The sequence below is a fragment of the Anastrepha ludens genome, chromosome 6, assembly GCF_028408465.1.
Source record: "Anastrepha ludens isolate Willacy chromosome 6, idAnaLude1.1, whole genome shotgun sequence".
Lineage (NCBI taxonomy): Eukaryota > Metazoa > Arthropoda > Insecta > Diptera > Tephritidae > Anastrepha > Anastrepha ludens.
In genome coordinates this window covers 9,406,383-9,430,706 of record NC_071502.1, presented here as the reverse complement: position 1 = coordinate 9,430,706, position 24,324 = coordinate 9,406,383, and the positions used below count along the sequence as shown (strand labels likewise).

At 37.1% G+C, this 24,324-nt stretch overlaps 3 protein-coding genes across 7 annotated transcripts in view; 1 reads left to right on the top strand and 2 right to left on the bottom strand.

The window, feature by feature from the left end:
- The window catches only part of LOC128868496 (TGF-beta receptor type-1), a 55,421-nt gene extending 38,050 nt beyond the window's left edge, over window positions 1–17,371 (bottom strand). For 2 of the 5 annotated variants that reach the window (XM_054110646.1, XM_054110647.1), the window contains exons 1-3: window positions 16,420–17,371; window positions 16,044–16,364; window positions 2,966–3,080 (exon numbers count right to left, since the gene is read on the bottom strand). In XM_054110646.1, the coding sequence (XP_053966621.1) occupies window positions 2,966–3,080; window positions 16,044–16,364; window positions 16,420–16,594 (611 nt within the window). In that variant the 5' untranslated portion in view covers window positions 16,595–17,371. Of the gene's footprint in view, window positions 1–2,527; window positions 2,722–2,965; window positions 3,081–16,043; window positions 16,365–16,419 lie in introns of all 5 variants that reach the window. The other 3 variants (XM_054110644.1, XM_054110645.1, XM_054110642.1) reach the window with 3 other exon arrangements.
- Window positions 17,372–18,692: 1,321 nt separating this feature from the next.
- LOC128868549 (uncharacterized) lies at window positions 18,693–20,609 on the top strand. Its single transcript, XM_054110762.1, has 5 exons — window positions 18,693–18,869; window positions 18,939–18,978; window positions 19,036–19,260; window positions 19,330–19,392; window positions 19,455–20,609. Exons 2-5 carry the CDS (start codon window positions 18,940–18,942, stop codon window positions 19,611–19,613), a joined length of 486 nt encoding a protein of 161 aa, XP_053966737.1. The 5' UTR covers window positions 18,693–18,869; window position 18,939; the 3' UTR covers window positions 19,614–20,609.
- Window positions 20,610–21,138: 529 nt separating this feature from the next.
- LOC128868550 (mitochondrial import receptor subunit TOM7 homolog) lies at window positions 21,139–21,732 on the bottom strand. The gene is made up of 2 exons (XM_054110763.1): window positions 21,501–21,732; window positions 21,139–21,359 (listed from the first exon to the last, which is right to left on the bottom strand). The coding sequence occupies exons 1-2, from the start codon at window positions 21,598–21,600 to the stop codon at window positions 21,295–21,297; spliced, it is 165 nt and encodes a 54-aa protein (XP_053966738.1). The 5' UTR covers window positions 21,601–21,732; the 3' UTR covers window positions 21,139–21,294.
- Window positions 21,733–24,324: the final 2,592 nt, after the last annotated feature.

Here is a 24,324-nt window from a genome sequence, read left to right as displayed (position 1 = left end):
GAAATATAACGGGGAAGTTCTGGAGGTTGCTTTGAAGCCGTGGGCAGACAAATATTTCGTTAGCAGACCATGAACGTTTCAACAGAACTCGGCACGGTCGCACAAAGCTCGAGTGAACCAAGAATGGCTAAAAAACAACGTTCCTAACTTCATAACGTCCACACAATGGCTCTCAAATTCACCAGACGCGAGTCCGATGGATTATTCTCTTTGGGCCATTTTGGAGCGCAAAGTCCGAACTAAAAGTTTGACGAGGCTCGAGGCGCTGAAAAAAGCCACTGTCCGCGAGTGGGCCAAAATACCTGCGAGTCACATTCGGGTAGCTTGCGATACGTTTCTGGACCGTCTCAAGGCCATAGTTAACGCAAAAGGTGGTCATATCGAGCAAAAGTAAATTGATTCTTAATTTTGTATAAATTTCACACATTTCTTACTTTGAATTGAATAAAAGTAAGTTTCCAAACTAAATTTATTTCCTTTTTAATTGGTTACACTTCGAGTGCCGGACCCTGAATGTGTAAATAGCAGCTGCTCATGGCTATGGCACCAATAATTGATGACATAAATATCGTTATGGTCAATACTATGGTTAAGGTTAGGGCGTTATGGTATGGCTCATCTACTTTAAGCTTAAAACTCTGAGTGTACTTAAGTAGACTTAAGGGGTTACATGGGTTTCGTGAGTTCAAAAAATCGATTTTTTTTTTTGGCTTATTAATTTCTACAACATCTCAAGAATATTATCCTAATTTTCAAGTCGATCCGAATAATAGTTTCGGAGATGCAGCCTTTGGAAGGTGAGCGCTCCAAGCCACTTTTATTGTTACTCAAAACTTTAAATGCGTTTTTCTCGGAACCGTGTTTTCAAAGTCGGTTGTCAACTACTCAACTGATCTTGATGAAATTTGACACAGGTGTTCGAGATACAATTTACTCGTGCTTGGACAAAGGATTTTTTTTTTTTTCAATTACAACTATTTAAAAAAAAAACAAAATGTCAAGCAAATTTGACTGCAATTTTCATTTTTTTGGAAAAATGTCTGCCAAAATTCCAATTTTCACTTTTTTTTCCTTCGTTCAAGCACGTTTATGGTCTTAACTAAAACACTTATTTTTTTTTTCATTCATCCTGTCAGGAGTTTTGCTGACAACGCGGATGCACGTATTTCTCGAGGGCTTACCGGAAATGACGTCACAATGGAGGAGTTTTAATTTTTTTTTTTTGAAAATTTCAGGAATTATTCTTTAAATATGTATCTATAAGACAGAAAAAAGTTTGAATTAAGGGGGGAGCCTGGTTTATAAGGTCAAAAAATCATTTTTTTTTTTCGTTTTAAGCGATTCCTAATATATTTCAGGATATTCACACAAAGTTACAGAGCCTAATTCTCAATATTTAGGTAGATACAAAGCCAAAGGTAGGCGAGCGTTAGGTAGTTACGCTGTGACCGGACAGCTGAATGAAAAACTAATGAACCTTTTGAAATGAACCATAGCTTGTTCCCTTCAGTATTAAATTCTCTTCTATTTGAACTAACAAAATAATTAAAAAAAGTTTTTCAAGATTTTTATACCAAGTTGAAGTGAATTTTTTTTATATATTAGAAAGACATATTTTTTTTTAAACCTCCAAAAAGTTGAAATTTTGGAATTTCTCTCAGTTTTCTTAGTTCATCTAGAATAAAAAATCATGATAATTAGAAATCCATTTGAATTTTTTGCTTTAGATAATAATTACGAGCTGTATCTTGTACGCCAGTTGGAAACTCCAGCGTTGCAGCGCTCTACTAATTTCTATGTTAAACATTTTTTTCAACTTATTTTAACCAGTACACAAATTTGTTATACTTTTTAAATGTTCATTAAAAGATAGAAAAAACTTTGCAGTGCTAAATTAATTTTTTCCTTAAAAAACAAAAAATCGCAAAAAGACCGCAATTTTTAGACCTCATAAACCAGGCTCCCCCCTTAAATAAATAATTTTTTACGTAGAAAAAAAATATTGAAAATATGCCTTTTTTACCCGGCGAAGCCCATGTAACCCCTTAACTTAACTTGGCTTAAAAATTGTGAGTCTTCTACTCTACACTTAATGTTTGGGTTTTGTATACTCTATTACAGCTGCTTAACTGTTTGCTTCCTTTAATGTCACACCAAATAAACTATTTTAAAAGTACGAAGCTATGGCGCGCTCACTTCGGTCACTGCTCTCAATTTGTGTAGATGGCTCGGCAAGCCAACCAGTACACGAATTTTCTTATTTGTTAAGGCAGAACACTAAAAAACAAGGATCCTTGGATGTAGTACATCAAGTCACATGAGGTATATTTGGATCAAGTTAAGTTTCGTAAAATAGTCTAAACACGCTAAGTTCTTAACAGCGAGCGGTACCTACATAGAAGTTTATCTAAAAACCATGAAATGTAACCTCCGAAATTCGATTCACCTTAAACTGCTGCTCTCTAACACAGAAAATTTGGAAAACTTTTTTATGTACTTTTTTTGGACTTTTAAATATTTTGCGCACCTTCGAAAGTCTGCTGCGAATTTGTGGCATAATATTTGATAAGGGGGCGCAAGTCTAAATTGCAAAAATCGCGATCCTTACAGCAGCCATGTCCACCGCTTGGAGCAGCTGGACGCGCTGTAGGCCCACCGCGACTGCCATCGTTGCACCAAATAAAACGACCAGGCGGAAAACTCTGAGACATATTAAGACACCTGAACAAAACGCGAAAAAGTAAAGTAAAAGTGCAAGTCATTTAGACGCGCCGTAAACAAATAGAGAACGCATACAAGTTGAGCCAATCAGTACAATATAAATACAATTTAAAAGAAATAAAAAAAAAAAAAAACAATAATAATCATAATAAAGTTCAATATTCCATATAGGTACATATACAAATATGTATATATTATATATTTTTACTCCAAGTTGCAACATTGGAAATACGTAAGAATTTACCTGTAACTGAATATGATTTTGTCCTCATCCTTCACCACTGATGTAAAGCAATAGCCATCTGTTTCGCATATGTAATTGTTGTCCTTGCAAATATCGCAGTGGCATTTCAGCGGCCCTGTGGTGTGAATATGAAGAGGGGAATAAAGGTTAGATGGCTCATTGATTATGATGAAGTTCGCAATGGAAACAAGAATAATGCGCGCACACATACATACACACATGTGTATATGTGTGGGGGGAAAAAACAGAAGCAAATATTTTTGTGATTTTAGCAGACGACGCGACGATTAAAAAATACTTGATTGTGCTGTGTGAAAAAATGAAACCAACCAAATGCGTATGCATGTATGTATGCATGTATGTATGTATGTGCAAGGGTATGATTGTAAACAAATGCAATGACGTAAACGATTGTTAAACAGCTGTTACTGCTGCCTGCTGCACTCACAGCGCCACATTGATGTTGATGTTGGTGGGCGAGTGAGGGCGAAGTACAGTGATTTCCGCAAAAATAAAAATATAATTTCAAACAGTCAAGCTATGTATGTACCCACACATGTACATATATGCTCGTACGTATGGGTATGCACTTATACTTAAATTAGTTTTCTTTTAAATTAAATATGCATATGAAATCTTTAGGGATACTTTTTTTATAAAATATAATTATCAGTATGGACTTACAGTGTCGCACAAAACATATTGAACTCATTCATACTTCGATGTAATTATATTTAAAAAACAAAACATATGCGCTATTCAGAGCGACAAAACATATTGGAATAACAATAATTAACTAATATTTTATAGCATAACCATTATTTTTTATAACTTCACTACATCTTTTTGGGCGTCATAAACAAGAAAAGCAAATAAACAAGAAAAGGACAAAGGAATTGTTTAGCCTCTCAAGAGCAGATATCTTGAAGGTCGTGGCTTGTGTCACCGGTCACTGGCTATTTGGAAGGCATTCCTTGAGACTAGGTGTATTCTCCCATGAATATTGTAGAAGCTGTATAGATGAGGAGGAGGAAGAAACAGTAGAGCACTTCCTTTGCAATTGTCCAGCCATAGCTAAAGTCAGAGCAGGTTGTCTAGGTAAACACTTTTTCAATTCTCTTACAGAACTATCTGGCGCGGGGATTAGACCAATACTGCGCTTCATAAGAGACTCAAAATGGTTTCATGAAAGTAAATAAACAAGATTCCCGTGTCGCTTAGTGGTATCACAACGGACCTGTCAGGTCTAAGTGAGTTGGTGATATGGACCGACTACCACCATAACCTAATCTACATCTTTTTGGCATAGAAGCTTTTAGATTGTTGATAACGTCGAGTGGTATAACCAACCAGGCTTGTTTGGCAGCTTAAAATGGCTTCTTTTTGTCCACATTTACTCCTTGCCTGTCTATTCTCCTATTGAATATCTCCCAAAGATTGAGGATTGAGGTCCGGAGATTGTGCTGGCCACTCGAGCACATTCGATTTTTTCCGATGCGATCCAATTTGCTACCAACTTCAAGGTGTGCTTTGGGCCGTTATCTTGTTGGAACGACCACGAAAGTGGCATATTCCACTCAGCATGGGAAAGCATCACGCTCTCTAGTATATTTTGGTATACAAACCTATCCATAATGCTATCTATTAAATGGAGAGGTCCAACACCAAACCCAGAAAAACAACTCCACACCATAATACCACCTCCGCCATGCTTAGCCGTACCTTTGCTGTATCGAGGATACAAACGTTTATTTTTTGGTCCGCGAACTCTTTTGGACGCGGCACCCATTTTCCGACTAGCTTTTTCACACCCAAATGTTAATGCAGAATCGTTCCTACTGACTCTTTCGATATGCTTACGGCCTCTGCTAACTCGCGCACTTTCACTTTACGATCATTCAGAATGATACGATGGATTTTTTTGATGTTTTCTGGAAAAACTGATGTTTTCCTGAACGCGCTGCGTTCTCAGTGCCCGTACGACCGCATCTAAATTCACGAAACCATCGTTCAACGGTTCCGATCGACGGAGCAGAGTCCGAATAATACTTCCGTAGCCATTGATGTGTTTCCACAGTATTTTTTTAATTAAAAAACAGTTTTTTATCAATACACGAAATTCTTTTCAATCCATTTTTTTCACAAAACCAAAAGTAGCTTCACTTAAACGACTGTAACTCACAAACTAATCGGCAAAATGTCATGAAAATTTGACAAGTAGCTCCTAAAGGACGGTTCTCACTAAATACCATATGATTTTGATATTGACGCCGCCATCTATGCCTCACCTTATGAACTTATTGGACCATGTAGTACTATTGACTCTTATTCCACCGCTCACATTGACCACAATAAAAAAAAATATCTTAGTGCACATAGCTTCGATAAACTGAGACGAGTCCAATATGTTTTGTCGCACTGGATATTGTATATGTTTGCCTTTCTTCGCATATAATGTAATTCAGTCTTATCTTAGAAAATATTTTTGATGTTTTCATATTATAATATTTTCATTTCTGTGATATTTTTTCTTATTTAAAATAATATAATATTTGCAAGAGTAAAAAGAAATAGCTTCACTAATAGGTATCAGTCCAATATGTTTTGTCTGACACTGTATGAAAGCACATCAAAAGATTATAATGTTTGAGATCATACAAACAGAATACAAAAACCTTCTACATTTGTAAATAAAATATTTGTAATAGTAAAATAATAACAATAATGCAGAAATGCAATAATAATACCAATAATATTAATTTTTTTAATAATAATGAATGTAGCGGCAAGCTAATCACCTACTCTGTCAGAAATCAAATAGATTAACGTAAACAACCCAAGACAAGGAAAAATAATAATAAAAGTAGGTTTTCCTTGTAATTTCAGAAGCAGGCTGTTGACAGATGGACCGACACCGATACCTGCGAAATAGCGAAGGAAACAAACTGGTTACGGACAGCCCGGAGCTGAGTTACAACAACTCCGGAATTGGCGAGCTGTTAAGAAAGCCAAGAACAGACATCTGCAGATTTACGTCGACAATAACCAATCATTGCCGGAGACCAAGCTAGGAAAATGGAGTGGCCGTATAACGATAGATGGAGAATCTACAATCAAGAAGATTCTAGGAAAACAGTCTTCCACTATCTGTGTGAGTGCCCAAGTCTGGGTGCTCTACGCAACAGAATGCTGGGCGAATTCTCAAAGAACAACTTGGTAGAAATTGCAGGAAAGAAAATAGATGATCTAGGCAGATTTACAAGGTGAAGTCCAAAATAAACAAGACTGGCGTCATAAAACTTGTTTTGATATCGCCATCTCTTTAATGAGTTAGTGCTTTGGAAGTTACATCCCTAGCTGGCTTCCAGTGAAAGCTTGGTGACATTCGGTTCAGTGGAAGCGAAGTTATTGCGTCTAAAGTGTCAGTATGTTGGTGTCACCGGTACAAAAATGAGTTTCGAACAAAGAGCTAATATCAAATTTTGTTTTAAAATCGGTAAAACATTTACCGAAACATTTGAATTGATGAAGAATGTTTATGGCGATGATTGTATATCTCGTGCCAGAGCTCATGAGTGGTTTACATGTTTCAGAGATGGTTGCGAGGACTTAAATGACAATGAACATACAGGCCGCCCAAAATCAGTATTCACCGAAAACTCCATGGAAATTGTTCGTAAATTTAGCAAAAATGTACCGAAAACATCGTTGAAATTCATGGAATCGGAGTTGAATATCTTCAAACCATCGATTTGTCGCATTTTAACTGATCATTTGGGCTTACGAAAGGTCTGTGCACGTTTCATTCCGCACAAGTTAACTGAGGACCAAAAATTGCTCAGAATTCAACATTCGAAAGACCTCATTAAAGAGGCGAGAAAAGACGAGAACTTCCTTTACAACATTGGAACTGGTGATGAAACGTTGTGTTTCCAACATGAACCCGAAACTAAGTGTCAAAGTGCCAAATGGAAGACTCCAGACGAGCCAACACCCAAAAAATCGCATTTGGAGAAGTCAAAAATCAAGTCGAGGCTCATTTGTTTTTACGATTTCAGGGGAATTGTCCACAAGGAGATCGTGCCAACGGGTCAAACCGTCAATACAATTTTCTATCTTGGAGTTCTGAAGCGTTTGTTGTATCGCATTCATCGAATTCGCCCTGAATACCGCGAAGGAGGAAGCTGACGCACCACTCGATCCACTCTTGAGACTGATGTTTTGACTAGAAATCGCATTTTAACTATCAATCACTCAACGTATTCGCCTGATATGGCTTCCTGTGACTTCTACATATTCGGGAAATTGCATTTGGCCATGAAAGAAAAACGTTTTGCGTCCGTAGAGGCCCTCCAAAAAGTTTTTACCGACATCCTGAAGGACATTCCGGTCAATGACCTGAAACACTCTTTCGAAAAGCTTTTAGATCGCGCAAAACAATGTATCGAGGCCAGAGGGGACTATTTTTAATAAATAACCTCGAAGTTATCAGAACAAAGCTCCTGTCGTTTCTATTTCAGCTCAGTCTTGTTTATTTTGGACTTCACCTAGTATAGTCAAATCAAGCTTTGGTTTGACTAAATAACGGCAATGGTTCTACTAGTGGTGTACCAAAATGGACCTTTTGTGATAATTCAGTCTGGGATATATCACTCAGACACCAACCAACCAAATTTCTCTTGTCATAGCATTCCTCATAAATGTTTGTGAAATGTCGACGGATTTGCAGACCTTGTAGGGACATACATGTATCCGGATCGTTCCGTTAACGTGGACTACAATGCCAAGAACAAGAAGAAGAAGAACTAAGCCGCGTAAAAACAGTCTGTCAAACTACAATATTAATCAGAATTAACCATGATTCAATAATAAAAGGTTTGCTCAGTAAGCAGCTTTCTCATTTCCTCTCGACAAATCGGCTCCCTTAGCAAGGCACTGGGTTGCTTACTCTAGAAATTTGTATCAAAAGTAAAATTTGTAGTAAAAACATTTTGCTTTCAAAAGGGTTTTTAAGCACAAGAACTTGCTCGGTATGTCCATATCCAAAACGATATGGAAAACATCCTGGCATACAGCTTCAATCAGGATATCATAGCGCATCTTTTTGGGGCAATGGACGTGAAAGATGGACGTTTTGACATTTTCTATCGTTTGGTGTTTCAGGCCCGGGATTTTGAATTCTTTCACTTCCAAATGGTAGTCACGCAGCTAGCTATTCGGCTCCGGCAGCTGCCGTCGATATAATAATTAGTTTAAATAAGTGCAGGTAGTTTGTTAAGTATTTATGAATGTAAGAATATTCTTGACTGGGTGGTCAAAACTCCAAACTTACTTGGGCAAGGCATGGTAAAGTAAAGCGCCGTGAGTATGTTCAAAGTTTGTTTTTAGTCAACCAAATTCATGATGAATTCGCTTCTTCTATGCCAAAAAAGAGGCAGAAGGACTATTAATTGGACCAACCTCAGTTTTTCGGCTTTAACAAAAATAATATAAAACAGAAAACCAAAAAATGGATCCAAACTAAAATCAGGGAACGCTGAAACGGCACAAGCGGCCTTAAACACTCCAAAATGTTTTTGAACTTTAATGCCAACAGAGCAAAATCTGCTCTAATCCTAGATAAAAAGGGCCTCGAATCACTCTGTGGAGCACTTACAGGTCACTTTGCCTGTAATAAACACTTTAACGCAAGATTATGCAGGTTCTGCTGTGATGAAAAGGAGTCTATGGAACACTTAATCACGAACTGTGAGGCAATACCCCACAGGAGACACAGAATCCTGGGCTCGTACCCACTAGAGAAGGAAGACCTACAATTGCTCTCTCCTAAGGAGCTGGTTCGATTTCTCGGTATACTAAATAATTATAACGGGTGATTTTTTAGCTATTATCTTTTTCGTTTCGTGTTTTGTTTCACTGTCAAACATTTTCAGTTTGGTCTATAATTTAACCATGAATCGTCTTACAAACGAACAACGCTTGCAAATCGTTGAATTTTATTATAAAAATGCGTGTTCTGTTAAGAAAGTTTATCGCGCGCTTCTTCCATTTTATGGTCAGTTTAATCGACCCACTGAAGCGGCTATTCGAGCTATTGAGACTAAATTTAGAGCCAAATTTACATTATTGGACATCAAACCACCAACACGCTTACGTAGAGTGTGAACTGAAGAAAATATCGCAGCTGTATTGGCCAGTGTTAATGATGACCATCAATTATCGATTCGTCGCCGTTCGCAGCTATTGGGCCTCTGTTACTCAACAATGTGGAACATTTTGCGAAAGGATTTAGGTGTGAAGCCTTTCAAAATACAGCTGGTGCAAGAATTGACGCCGAACGACCTACTGCAACGCAGAGTTTTCGGTGAATGGGCTCTTGGAAAGTTGGCCGAAGATCCACTTTTTTATCGAAAAATTGTGTTCAGCGACGAAGCTCATTTTTGGATCAATGGGTACGTAAATAAACAGAATTGTCGATTTTGGAGTGAAGATCAGCCGGAAGAATTGCAAGAGCTACAAATGTATCCAGAAAAGGTCACAGTTTGGTGCGGTTTATGGGCTGGAGGTATCATTGGACCGTACTTCTTCAAAGATGCTGCGAATCGTAACGTAACTGTGACTGGTGAGCGCTACCGTGAAATGATATTCAACTTTTTTGTTGCCCTAAATGCAAGAGCTTGACTTGCATGACATGTGGTTTCAGCAAGACGGTGCCACTTGCCACACAGCACGCAAAACAATGGACTTGTTGAGAGGCGAGTTCGGTGAACATTTCATTTCACGTTCGGGACCTGTCAATTGGCCACCCAGATCGTGCGATATAACGCCTTTAGATTATTTTTTGTGGGGCTATGTTAAAGCTCATGTCTATTCACACAAGCCTGCTTCAATTAACGCATTGGAAGACAACATTAAAGCATTTATATGTGAGATACCGGCCGAAACATTGGAAAGAGTATGCCAGAATTGGACTAAGCGGATGGACCATTTGAAGCGCATTCGCGGTCAACATTTGCATGAAATAATCTTCAAACATTAAATTATATGGACTGTACTATTGATTTAAATAAAAATTTCATGCATTTTTCTCAATTTTACGGGTGTTTTTTTGAAAAACTTTTCTATAGCTCTTTAAAAGTCACTCTCTAGTTAAGTAGTTAGGGGCGTACAATAGCTCAATCTGGTCGTAGTGCATAAAGGTCTTAGCCTAACCCGTACAACCATTACCATTACCATTCCCCGTACATATATATGTAGGCAATGTTTGTGCTGCTACAACAACAAAAGGTGTATTTCTGCCATGAAAGTATATCTATGGCATACCTCCAAGTGTATTTCTGCCGAATAAAGTATGTCTGCCATTCGGAATCGGCTTAAAGCTGTAGGTCCCTCCGTTTGTGGAACAACATCAAGACGCACTCCACAAAGAGGAGAAGCAGCTCGGCCTAACACTTAACAGAAGTGTACGCGGAAATTATTTATTTTTCATTTTTTAAAAGCCACAACCTCTAAAAACAAAGGATTCCTGTTTCGCTATATCTTCTTCGGGACTGCTTGCCCGCCATCACAACACTATTTCTTAATAGTACAATACATTGTCATGTTCTGGCGCTTGTGCCGTTTGTTTGTTAGCTGCTGAATAGCTGAGTGATGCGCGTGTGTTGGGTTTGTTATTCGAATAGTTGCAGTTGCGATGGGAGCGGTGCGCGCCGGACTTAGTCGCTGCCACTATCGCCACTTCTTTTATTTTTGTTATTGTTGTTTTCATAGCTCAAAAAAATATTAACGATTCAGCAAATAGACGGGATTTACAATAATTGAAATTAAAACAATTACAACAACAAATGTAGCAACACCAGCAAGTGTCAAGAGTGGAAACAAAGCATTTTAAATCGAATAATAAAAACATATTTACGTACATATACACCATTACATACATATATGTACATATGTAAGTGCATGGAATTGATTGTGTGCTTAAAATTCAAAATAAACAAAAACAAGCACAGTAGAACTTGCAATCTAATGAACACCCGATTGACACTGCATTTAAACGCACACTCGCACACTCGTACATTTGCAGCGAAATACTTGAAGTGCATGCACACATACATATGCACATACACACTAGTGCAGTGTATTACACTTTACAATGGAAAGCATGTGAAAGCCACTATGCATGGGAGGTAATAGTGTGCGTATTTTGAGGCTTTTCAGACTTAACATTTTAATATGCAACTGCATATCAGATATACAAACAAATAATTAGGTAACGCTTGAATTCTCGCTACACTAAATCAACTTTAAGTGTGAATTTGCTTTTAATTGCAAAATAAAGCAATATTCCACTAAACATTAAATAAAGAAAAGAATTGAAGAGCGTGTACAAAGTTAACGGAACGAAGCTATACAAACACACCAAAAACAAAAAACAAAACCACAACAGGTATCTGGATACATCGTCAAATTCATTGCACTATTGCTGATTGTCAAAGCACCACAACAATCATGATGATGGTACTATTTGTACCATCCGCCGCAAGAGCTCCTTTTGATCGCCGAATAATGCCTTCGCCCTGGAAGCAAACCCTCAGAATAGCCGGCTGGCGTGCACAAAAATGCTAATATCTTATGGATACTTTAGGCAAACATGAATCGCTTTTCCCAAAATGTGCGTAAAAAGAATAGGGGGAAATCGCCAAAACAGTATTTTCTCTGATTCATTCAGCGTTTGATGTGGTTTGAGTGGGGGATGTAATGAATTCAATAAACTGAAGCTTTATAAATATTTTTTTTAAGGTTTTGTGCTGCTATTAATAGGTCTATTTATAAGTTCGTGCGGTTTTACAACAGATGGCGTAACTTGATTATTATTCCATCGATCCACATTTCCAAACATTCATTGGAGAGCTACTGTCGTAAGGCACAAACGTCAGTATAAGTTTTTTATTTGAAGCGTAAACAACAATATTTTTACCACACTTGAAAATGTCGAATTTCGTGCCAAATAATGTGTTTTTGCGGGGAATTCTTCTTCATTATTTTAATATGAAGAAAAAAGCAGCCGAAAGTCATCGTATCTTGGTGGAAGTTTATGGTGAGCATGCTCTATCTGAGCGAACGTGCCAGAAGTGGTTTGCACGCTTTAAAAGTGGTGATTTTGGCTTGGAAGACGAAGAACGCGAGGGTGCGCCGCCAAAGTTCATGGATACCGAATTGGAGGAATTGCTCGATCAAGATCCGGCTCAAACGCAAGAAGAGGTTGCAAAAACTTTGGGAGTTGATCAATCAACCATTTCCAAACGTTTAAAAGCCATGGGAATGATCCGAAAGGTAGGCCATTGGGTGCCGTATGAATTGAAGCCAAGAGACGTTGAACGCCGTTTTATGGCATGCGAACAACTGCTTCAACGGCACAAAAGAAAGGGTTTTTTGCATCGAATTGTGACTGGCGATGAAAAGTGGGTCCATTACGACAATCCAAAACGTCGGGCAACGTATGGATACCCTGGCCATGCTTCAACATCGACGTCGGCGCAGAATATTCATGGCCTGAAGGTTATGCTGTGTATCTGGTGGGACCAGCTGGGTGTTGTGTATTATGAGCTACTGAAACCGAATGAAACGATTACGGGGGATGTCTACCGACGACAATTGATGCGTTTGAGCCGAGCACTGCGAGAAAAACGGCCGCAATACGCCGATAGACACGACAAAGTTATTTTGCAACATGACAATGCTCGGCCACATGTTGCACAAGTGGTCAAAACATACTTAGAAACGCTCAAATGGGATGTCCTACCCCACCCGCTGTATAGTCCAGACCTTGCGCCATCCGATTACTATCTCTTCCGATCGATGCAACATGGCCTGGCTGACCAGCACTTCCGTAATTACGATGAAGTCAAAAAATGGATCGATTCGTGGATTGCGGCAAAACCGACCGAATTTTTCACAAAGGGAATCCGTGAATTGCCAGAAAGATGGGAAAAAGTAGTAGTAAGCGATGGACAATATTTTGAATATTAAATTTGTAACCATTTTACGTCAATAAAGTTTCAAATTTCGAAAAAACCCGCACGAACTTATTCATAGTCCTATTATTAAATTTCTATTGAATTCGTGACCAAACGCATGGTGGTAAAGTTTTTTTTTTTTTAAATAAGTGTCATCACGTGGTAAGGGTATGCTATGGCTGCGAAGTGTGATTAGGACTAAATTGCAGATGTGCTAGCAATAAATGTAACTCCACTGGTCGCGCGAAGTAAGCAGATAGTTTTGTATCTGGTTCGACAAAAGCAGTACAAGAGTTTTTTATGTGCAATTTACACTCTTTGGCAGACACCTAAGGGACTGAAAAATTTGACCACTTATGGGAGGTATCCGCTTATAAGAAAAATATAAACAAAGTTAATAAAATGTTATGGAAGGGTTGTCCGCTCATGAGTAAAATATTTTTTTTTAATTCTTAAGGATTGTGATATGTACTGAAAAAAGTGTTCGCTTATGGGAGGTGTCCGTTAGGAGAGAGTACACTGTATCTATCAACACTATAAAAGTGCTGCAAATTTTGTAATTCTTTTACTGCTCACATACATATAAAGATAAAAAAAAACTATAAATTTAATTTACATAGTTCCTGCTTGTACCGAAAACTAGCAAATGGCCACATGGAACTGAATTATTACTTTACAAGAGCAGGAAAATATTGAATGCAAACTCAACTTTATATAAAGGGGTTTCCAATAACAGGTGTTAACAGGCGCTATCGAGAGATGATTAACGATTTTTTATGGCCGGAATTGGATGGTATGAAACTGGACAACGTTTATTTTCAACAAGACGGCGCTACGTGCCACACAAGCAACGAAACCATTGATCTTTTACGGGAAAAGTTTCCGGACAGTGTTATCTTTCGAAGAGGCGATCACAATTGGCCACCGAGATATTGTGATTTAACACCTTGTGACTTTTTTTTTGTCTTTGGGGCCACGTGAAAGAGAAGGTCTGAACCAACAGCCCAGGGTTGATTAAAGCCCTCAAAGATGGAATTCGTGAGGCTATCGAGGACATAGGGCAGCCACTTTGCAATTCGGTTATGGAAAATTTCATGAAAAGGATATTGTCCTGGAAGCGTGGTTGTGATGGTCTTTTGCACGATGTTATTTTCCACTATTAACGGCATATCTTCCTCTTTATAATGAAATAAACATCCGATCATTTATACAGGATGGGGCATATAGCGTTTGCTTTTTGAACCACCAATTTTTTTGAGAATGGTAACACAAATGGCATGTCAAATGTGTTCATAATTTACTTAAAGGTTTGACATTTACGAAATAGGACGCTATAAGCTTGAACAAAATTGGGAAATATTGAAAACCTATTTCCAAAGTGATGAGTCGTCTTTTTCTTTTCTAATTTTCACATCGGTAGCTACGTCAATAAGCAAAATTGTCGGATTTGGGGCTCAGAAAATCCACACGTTACTGTAGAGAAGCAAATGCATCCACAACGAGTCACTGTTTGGTGCGGTTTTTGGTCTGGCGCCATCATCGGTCCATTTTTTTTTTTTTTTCAAAAATGAGCGAGGAGCCGCGGTTACAGTAAATGGCGAGCGTTACCGTGACATGCTCAACGAGTTGTTTCCAAAAATTGAAGAGGATGACATTTGGTTTCAACAGGACGGTGCAACTTGTCACACTGCCAAAGTTACACTCGAACTTTTGGCTACCGTTTTTGAAAACCGAATAATCAGCCGAAATTCCAATATCAATGGGCCGCCTCGGAGCTGTGATTTAAGCCCTTTGGACTATTTTTTGTGGGGAGTCGTTAAGGACAAATGCTATGCGAACCATCTAGAGACGATTGATGATTTAAAACACGAAATCGAAGTTGCCATTCATGAAATTGGAGCCCAAACAATCGAAAATGTGCTTAAAAATTGGGTTGATCGAATGGCCTACTGTAAAGCCAGTCATGGCAGTCATTTGATCGATATTATTTTTCATTCATAAATGACAATGTTCAATCTTCAAAATAAAAAAAAAGTTTGAAAAAATATGGATTAGTTTTTTTTTTTATAGCCGATTCAAAAAGCAAATTTTACATGGCCCACCCTGTTTAAAAAATAGCATTTTTCTTTGAATATCAAAATAACGCCTCTTATTAAATACCCTTTGTATTTATAATTGACGCGTACACCTTTTTTGGGTGTTTGGCCGAGCTTCTTCGCCTCTTTGTGCGTCTTGATGTTGTTCTACAAATGGACGGACCTGCAGTTTTAAGCTGACTTCGAACGCCGATATTTTTTATGAGGAGCTTTTTCATACTCGGAGTTTTGCCATTCCCTGCCGAGGGGCGACCGCACTATATATTCAACCTTGATTAGTTAGGATTTTTTTCAAGACTTGTATTATCATTAATTTCCATAGATATTACATTTCTTTTCTTTTTTTGGGAGAGTGTGTTTAGAAGCTATGCACCAGTATCCGTTAAAGTATCGATTTCGTAAAAATGTGGCTTAGGGTATTTCTATATTAAGGTAACTATCCTGTCTCTTTCTCTGATACTTTTCTCCTTCCCTCCTTGACTATCCACCCCCTTTCCAGAGCTTTAAATACAATGGACTTTTTAGCCTGAGTGTTTTAGAAGGCACCAAATCTCCTGGTGCTCCTTGGCTCGACCTTTTCAAATTTCAATTCCAAGGTAACGATATATAAATCCCACATTTAAAGAAGGCCTATATGACACCAACCACCCCAACACATGACGCTCCCACCACAGTCAGCTCTACGCAAAGGACTGTCACTTCAGCAGTATTCCCCGTATATGCATGGAAAATATTTATGCTGCTACAATAACAACAAATCTATGTGCATGTGTTAAAAAGACTATGAACTTTAAGATAACATAAAATAGCGCTAAGGTATAGCAAGTCCTACTGAACACTTGAGCACTGCTGTTCCGAGACCAACTTAAAGTGCCGATTTGAGGACGGATCCCGAAATATATGAAAATTACTTGGAATTTCGTGCAAATAATTAGAAAATAAATTTTGATTCCAACTTTTGCTTACTCTCTCGCTTGTTACTATTACTGTTGTGTCCAGTGAGCATATGTAGCGGTGGTGTTGCTGCTGTAGTTTGCTGTGGCATCACCACCAATGGCAATGCATTCCCGTGGCTTGCACTGTTGTTTGCTATACTCAAACCACCTGATGCCATGGATGGCTCTATCGTGTTGTCATCGTGACGGCCGTGTCCTTTTCGAGTACTTCCAACAGCGCCGCTATTATTAATATTAGTATGCGTTAAAACAGGTGACATCCACTTATTTCCTGCAGCATCCACATATTGTGAGTTGCGCGTAGTATTGAGCACATATTCGATGGGTGTGGCTAGAAGGAATGCTATTTAAAGTACTGAAATTGTTGCGATCGACACTGTACATACCATGAACTGGCGTCAGTTGGAAGTCCAGCAATAACAGCAAAGTCAATGAAACCGTTACAACCAATAGTGGCCACAAAATTGGTGACTTTTTGTGCCGTTGCGCTGGTGCTGTCGTAAGGGCCAATGTGGCTAGTGTGAGGGGTAAATGGTTGTGTCGTCGATGCAGTTCGTACATTTTTTCTTTGTTTTGTGAATTATGTTTGTTGTTTACTCAAAGTTATATTTCTTCCCCCACTTTTTAGACCACTTTACAGTGAACTCCAGCACAAAATACTCCACCTTTATAAAGTTGTAGTATATTTTAATTTTTTCATTGACCGCTGTTGATGCGTTTGTAGCTTACAATTGCTGCTAGTATTACTAAAGATTTTGCTGACGCTTGTGCCGCTTTTATTGCACTGCTACGATGAGCCGTTGGAGTTGGTGGCGCTCCACCAAAAAGGGAGGCGGCTCAAGCAGCGGCAACAAGCAGGTTATGTACATTTAAAATTTTCCAATCAGTTTACAAATGTCGCGTTTCACAGATAACTGTTGTCATTGAAATAATATAAAAGTTTACACTACATTTGTATTGAATCTGGCCGAGTAGTTATACACTCGCATTTTGCGACTTCTTACACTTTGACCGATTATTATTATTGCAATAATTACAGATTCTCCATTGCTTTATCACTTTCTTCCCATTTTTCACATTCTCAGTAGCAACGATTTGCCTACCTTGCTCCTACTTCTAATTGAAGAAAAATTTGCTCGACCCTTCGCCAATGCGGCCTTGCAACAATTTTGTCACGTGATATTCACTTATTGCATATAATAAAACTTTCAATATTGCAAGCGGCCGAATTATAAATTTTCCAATAAGAAATTTGTCTTAAATTTTAGCATGTTTACGCGAAATTTTACGTGAACTGTTTGCGCGAAAACCACCGAACGACGGAATCACTACCGTAGCCGAAACAAACTCGATAAATGAACAGTGTTGCCGGACTGAAGTTTCTATAAAGTCCACACTGTTTTCAAGGTGAAATAATAGAAAATATACGAGTGTAAGGTTTTCCGTGCATATTAATTATGAGTTTTTTTTTATATATGATGTTCCTTATAGATTTTAGACAAAATTAATGTTTTTTTATGAAATGAGTTGAGTCTAAAAAGCTTTAAGCAGACTTTTGAAATATGGGAGCATCATTGAATATGATAACAATTTTTGACATTTTCCTTTGAGCAACGTTTTCACTAGTGCTACCATATCAATATTTTCAGAATTTTTATACGAGTTTGTTTGAAAGCTTAGACGAGTAGGAGATGATATTTTTGACAGTTGTCATGTTATTGGAAAAGGTAACGTCAGTAGAGTAAAGAATGATAGAATACAAGTTTGCGACAACCCAAATCGTGAGGACACCACAGACGAGTGAATAAAAGTGGGAAGCAAGCTAATAAAAATGCATTTGAAGCTTTATTAACATTCGTGATCTCACATTTTGCAACGAGGAACTTCATTTTTATTATTTCGTTCAATTTAAAAATAAAAATATTTACAAATCGATTCACTTACAAGAAATTTTCCATACAAAGGTTTGTGTATTGCTGTGTTGGTTTTGCCATGAATCTGGGAATCTAGTGATTAGCTTGTATTAATTTCGGTATCCAAAACAAATTTTGTATCTATATATATATACATATATATATATATAATTGACGCGTACACGCTTTTAGGGAGTTTAGCCGATCTCCTTCTATTATTTGCGACGTGCGTCTTGGTGTTTTTCCACAAATGGAGGCGCTTTTTCATGGTAGAAAAACACTCGGAGGTTTGCTATTGCGTGCCGAGGGGGCCGCTATTAGAAAAAACTTTTTCTTAATTTGCGTATTTCACCGAGAGTCGAATCTACGTTCTCTCTGAATTCTTAATGGTAGTTACGCACCAATCCATTCGGCTACGGTGGCCGCCATTATAGGGATATGCAACTTTTTTATTACAAAAATAATGTAAACGAAACAGAAGGTTTTTTAAAAGTTGCATAATTCATTAAATCAATCTACGAAAATGTCCTTAAAGCGAGCAAGTTGAAATATTTTTTAATTGGTGATCTTCTCCAAATGGCAATTGACTACGAACAGCCGGCTAGAGCTAAGGCTCTTCTATCACCTGGTTTTGTATGTAAAAGGTTCAATAGTGCGATTCACTAACTCTTATCGATTCGACAATTGTTTGTTTTGTCGACAGTATATGTCGATTGCACCGTCGATTGTGCTATTCACCAACTTATGTTAACTAACACTGAACAGCTGTTTTCTTCTATTTATTCAAACTGATAGAGAGTGGCATCTTTGTCAAATTAAATGTCAAAATGAGCGACTAACACAAAGAAAAAGAACAAAGAAACATACTAGCCAAGCTGTTAGATTCAATTTTAAGTGTTTTTTACCAATTATATTTGCATTAAGTAAGTACAATAAAATAACTGTTTATTTGAAGTTATTGTTTTATTAATACTTTTTGTATATTGCTTTAGGATGACATCGACACCAGCTGAAAATATTCCACCAGAGGAGGTAACTTGCATAAAGTGTATGTTTTAAAGTGTAACTTACTGGTGTGTAAATTGTTAGGTAATCCAAATGGGTATCGAAGTGAAAGTTGAAAGCGAGATTTCGGAAGCCCCGTCGCCTATACGGACGCCACTTGCAGAAAAATTCACGCTGAGGTCAGGTAATTCGCACATCTCAGACAGGAGAACACCACGGGCGAGCTTGAAAAGAAAGCGCATGGAAGAAGACGGTGATGCTCGGAAGAAATTTTTGGAAATAGCAGAAAAACAGGCAGATGCACTAAAGGTAATTTCTTTTGAACTTTATGTAAAATAATTTTATTATATTTGTCCATTGGTGATTGTTTTTTAATAGATGCTAGCCCAATCGAGTGTAGAAACCGTAGAAGTCGCGAAACAACAAGCAGATGCTTTAAAGGTAATTTATTTTCAACACATAAAAGTGGCATTTTATTAACTGTTCTTGCTATTTTTTAATAGATCTTAGCCGAAAGCAGCTCTGCAAGTGCCCAGGCGAATAAAATGATGGCGGAGGCAATAGCCGTATTGGGGAATGGTTTAAGCGCTACCGCGGAAACAATCAACAATCTAACGCCAATCATAAGCCAAATAATCAAAGGACATACTCGCACTTTTTAAATAAGTTTTTGATCATAAAATTTCACAGTTCTGATTAAAATTACTAATTCTTCTTTATCGTTTGATTTAACAACACCAAAATTATTGTCGTTTAGATTGCTATAATCGACATCGTAACCAATCAGCTGATTTTGTCTTGTCGATTTTCGTAATCAAATGGGTTACTGAATAGCAAAATCGTAAAAATTGTGGTTAAGGAAAGATAACAAAGCAAATATCGATAAAATGTGTTAGTGAATCGCACCACAGGTCAAGATTCGAAGATTCCTCTTGAAATGCTTTAAGTTCTTGCATTTTAAATGCAATATAAAAGTGCGTGTAGCTTAGTACACATAACAGAAGTGAAACTTTCAAGACAGACAAAGAAAGAGGGAGAGACCCGAGAGAGACAGAGAGAGAAATAATGTATATCTAAATGAATTCAGAACATTTGCAGAGAATACAAATAGACAAAATTTACAAAGAACGGAGAAGGGTCGACCGTGGCAACAACGCGCACTACTCCGAGCGTTTATCAGCCGCGGAAACGCAGCGATTCTAGGACCGCAGCAACGGCACGAATTACCGCAAGGCAATACCAATAAATCCGACGTCGACCCAAACAGTAGGCACCAAGGAAATATAACGCCCAAAAGTAGGCCCGAAAAATATATTTCCTACAAGTTTGCACCAACACTAAAGCGCCAAAAAGTAGGCAGTGTTATTTCTCACTAGAAATTAGCAACTACAAGGAAAAATAGCCTAAAGTGTATCTAAGGTATATATAAGGTAAAGCTCTCTCTCTCTCCTTTTCCTCTACGTTATATCTTTTTTCTCTCTCGCGGAACGAAAATGCCCAAAACGTTGCATGGCCTTGAAATTTTACTCTCCATTCTCGCTCGTCCATCGACGCCTAAGAAGCTTCACTTCAATAAAAGTTGATTGCGTTAATTTAAATATGCCTTTAGTTATATATGTAATATTATTTATGTTTGTTTTATGGAGTGGAGTATATATGTTTAGAGGTTTGTTTTATATATTTTAGTTTAAAGTTTTTATATTATTTAAGATTTCTTTTTAATTAAATATGTGATTTTAAAAATCCGTTTAAATGCTTTCAGTTATTGGTTTTTTACGCATATTAAAATAGTTTTAGGTAAGTCTCCATAAAAATATCCCGAAATTCCGGGATCAAAATTTTCTGTTTATGTTGCCATTTCTTTTAAATGCATAGACCTGCCGAAAACTTGGAAGAAAAGCTCTGCCAAATGCCCGATATATTTTTAATTTTAGATCTACAAAAAACAACGCATATTTAGACTGAAGGAGAGATGATTGATGATGACGATTTGAACCTTCTCATTGCATTTACATTCTCTCCCATTTTTTCCTGTCGGAACAGACAGAATTGTTGGATCTATCGGGTTGATAAAATAGACGACGAAGACCGATAACTTCTCCGTACTTGATACAGTTTGGCAAACTGCTACAACAAGAATAATCAAACGGGATCTCAACTGCCGCTGCTAGATAAAACATTACAGGATTTTATGAATAACTTCAAAATTTTATTTGAAACATATAATCCTATATTGCAATGCGAGTATAACAATTAATGTCAACAGTGAGACATTTTTATTTCGCAAGGCTTTGAATTATGAAACCCGCCCGTAATATGTACACATAATTTCTGTCGATAATTTTATTGCCAAAGTAAGCTTAGCACAGACAGAGGTGGCATGCCGGGTTCAGCGCCTTTTCGGAAACCTAAAATAAAGAGAAACAAATATTTTATTATAAGAATTCAAAAATGGTTGAGAATATTTTCCAGTTAATATAAATAAGACCGGTTCGAGGTTTCATAATGTAGAAATCAATACTTTTTCCCAAATAAAGCGTGAAAATTACCCAAGTAGAGCACCATCGGAATAAATCCCCAGTGAAATGTGGTCTTCGCTATATCGTAAACCGTTTCTAAACGTTCTTTTACGCCAGGTGCTAGTGCCATAGTTATGAATTTTAGTTAGATATCGTATGAACGTCGCAAATTTTTAAAATATACGTCAATCAGATAATTTTGTACAACACGAGTTTTGTACAAAATTTCACAGACCGAAAACAGAAAGTTAGCTGCGGTTTCGCGTTGCCAACAATAAAATTAATTTGTAAAAGTGTAGTTAACCAAGTATGCATTTGAGTCGCAATTTTAACATTGAAACCCCCCGTGCAAGTATATAGTTCGCAAGACACTCGGAACGACTAGAAATAGCTTTGAAGTTGCTTGTTGCAAGTCCAAGTTCATTTCAAAAATTTCTGCTAACGCATAAGTTGTTGCCACTTTCGCTATTCAATAAGAAATAAGAGCGACTTGTTCAATGCATACATTTCGGTTGACGTTTTTGTAATTTACTTGTAGCACGTTCTGGAATCTATTGCCTTCGAGTCTTTGTTGTCAGTAGCCTTACAAATTCGAAAATATGAGAGCATAGCAAAAAATTATGAATATATTGAGAATTGTCTTCTTGTACCTGTGTTACTTGTACTAAGGGTCAATATACGCTTACTAATGGCACAAACGGAAAGCAGAAAACGTCTTATATGTGATATTTTGAAGGTATATAAAGCAAAGAACAACAATTAAAAATTTATCCCTAAAATTATTGGCCGATACAGGCACACTTTCTGAAATGGAGTATCAAGTTGAATTCGAGACGCATTTTAACTTGATGGTCAAGTTTAACATCTGATTACAATTCTTGTAAGTAAACTTTCGGGTTTCATAGAACTACACAAAACTCATGAAGTTATTAAATATTTACAACAGTTACCATTTTTAATAAGTTAACAAACATGTTGACGTCAATACGAGTAAAATTTCTGTGGCCATTGTCATCGTGTTTCACACTAGTAAATGCGTCTTTAAATCATCTTCCACCCTTAAATGAAATCATAACAAATTTTTGCAAAGAATTTAGTGACAATTTACCAACCTTTTGCTCTTTCGTTTGCTTTATGTTGCTGTCACATTCAAAATCGAATTTTAACATTTGGCGCCTAATATTATACTTTAAATATTTATGATAATAATATTTCGTTCAATAAAACACGATGGCACTTCACCAGTTTTAATAATTTGTTCTGAGATTAAAACTGGACAGAGCACTTTTTTGGAGAGTGAACAATGCATTTTTAAGTCGAAAATAAATGTACCTTAACCAACTTCTGTTCGGATAAAATTTAACTTCGGCTTACACATTAGTACATATATACACATTGGCCTATAATTGTAGTCGAAAATAAGTCTGATGCATATTTGTTAAACAGCTACTTAAGAAAAACTATAGTTAATTTTAATCAAAGTCGAATTAGTTACCTGGTTTTTAGCTTGGAACCGGGTTTAAATTTAAAGTGAACTCAACCTGGTACTAAAGTTGGTTTTAAGCAATTTAAAATCAAATGGAATTTACGAATCTATTGCTATCTAATAAAAATGTTTAATTTTCAATATATTGGAAGAGATTTTGATCAAATAAACGATGAAAGATTGTTAAGACACTCTAACCCACTTGAGTTAGTTGAAAATGCTTTTTATCAAGAAAAAAAATCCAAAATCAAAGCGAAGTTTGAGCCACTTTAAACTGCCACTTTATTATACCAAAATTTAGCGCCTAAAAACCGCTTAGCTGAAATGTTTCTGAAAATTCTGATAACAAATTTGTAAGGTTATTTTACCTTTATATAACCGAAAAAGAAAACGCACGTTTCCACTGCTCGGTTGCTTTATTTCAACTAACTGTACATATTAAAACTAAGAATAACGGCTGAACCAAAATGTACATGGCCAACTATGATTCTTACAAATCATGGCTTGATATGATGCTTACAATCATTGTTTGCTGTGATTCTTATAATCATGGGTTGCTATGATTGTTACAATTCTCCCTCTCAACCCAGTTATTTTATAAATTACATTTTTCAAAATTTTCCGTATTTTAATATTTTCATTACGACAAAACTGTAATAATAATATTGCTACTTTTAATTACATTTTAATTACATTGTAAGCTTTAGCAATTTACATCCATTTTTATGTTTCAATTTTTTTTAAAATTTAGTCATTATATCTGCTGCATTTGCATCAGAATTTACAAAATGTACCTCGATTTCGCCCTTTTCAAACAACTCACGGACGTAATGAAATCTTAAATTTATGTGTTTACTGCGCTTGTGCACCATCGGGTTCTTCAGCAAAAATTGTGCACTTTGATTATCGCAATGCATGTTCGTAGGTTCATTTACGTATCCTTCATACCCCATTTCACGCAACAACGCTCGAAGAAAAACAACATCTTTTGCGCCTTGACATAGAGCTATATATTCTGCCTCCACTGTACTGAGGGCAACGATAGACTGCTTTTTTGATTCCCAAGAAACCAGACCATCAGACATGAATACTACGTAACCGCTGTATGATTTGCGATCAGATACGTCACCAGCCCAGTCGGAATCTGTGTAGCACACCAAATTTTCGCCTGTAGATGAATAAGTTATTTTCGCTGCTGAACTCTGCTTCAAATATCGTAACACGTGCTTCGCAGCTTTAAAACGTTCTTCATGTGGATGATTATTAAATTGTGATAATTTAGATACAACATGGGCGATATCTGGCCTAGATATAACCGCCAGGTACTTCAACCCTCCGATTAAACTTTGGTATCGCATCGCGTCAATA

Bases quoted from the DNA above. Each gene is read 5' to 3' on its own strand.
- LOC128868549 (XM_054110762.1), top strand. From the start codon at position 18,940: ATGACATCGACACCAGCTGAAAATATTCCACCAGAGGAG. The intron at 18,979-19,035 runs GTAACTTGCATA...GTAAATTGTTAG, and splicing joins AAAATATTCCACCAGAGGAG to GTAATCCAAATGGGTATCGA. The intron at 19,261-19,329 runs GTAATTTCTTTT...GTTTTTTAATAG, and splicing joins AACAGGCAGATGCACTAAAG to ATGCTAGCCCAATCGAGTGT.
- LOC128868550 (XM_054110763.1), bottom strand. From the start codon at position 21,600: ATGGCACTAGCACCTGGCGTAAAAGAACGTTTAGAAACGGTTTACGAT. The intron at 21,360-21,500 runs GTAATTTTCACG...TCTTTATTTTAG, and splicing joins TCCGATGGTGCTCTACTTGG to GTTTCCGAAAAGGCGCTGAA.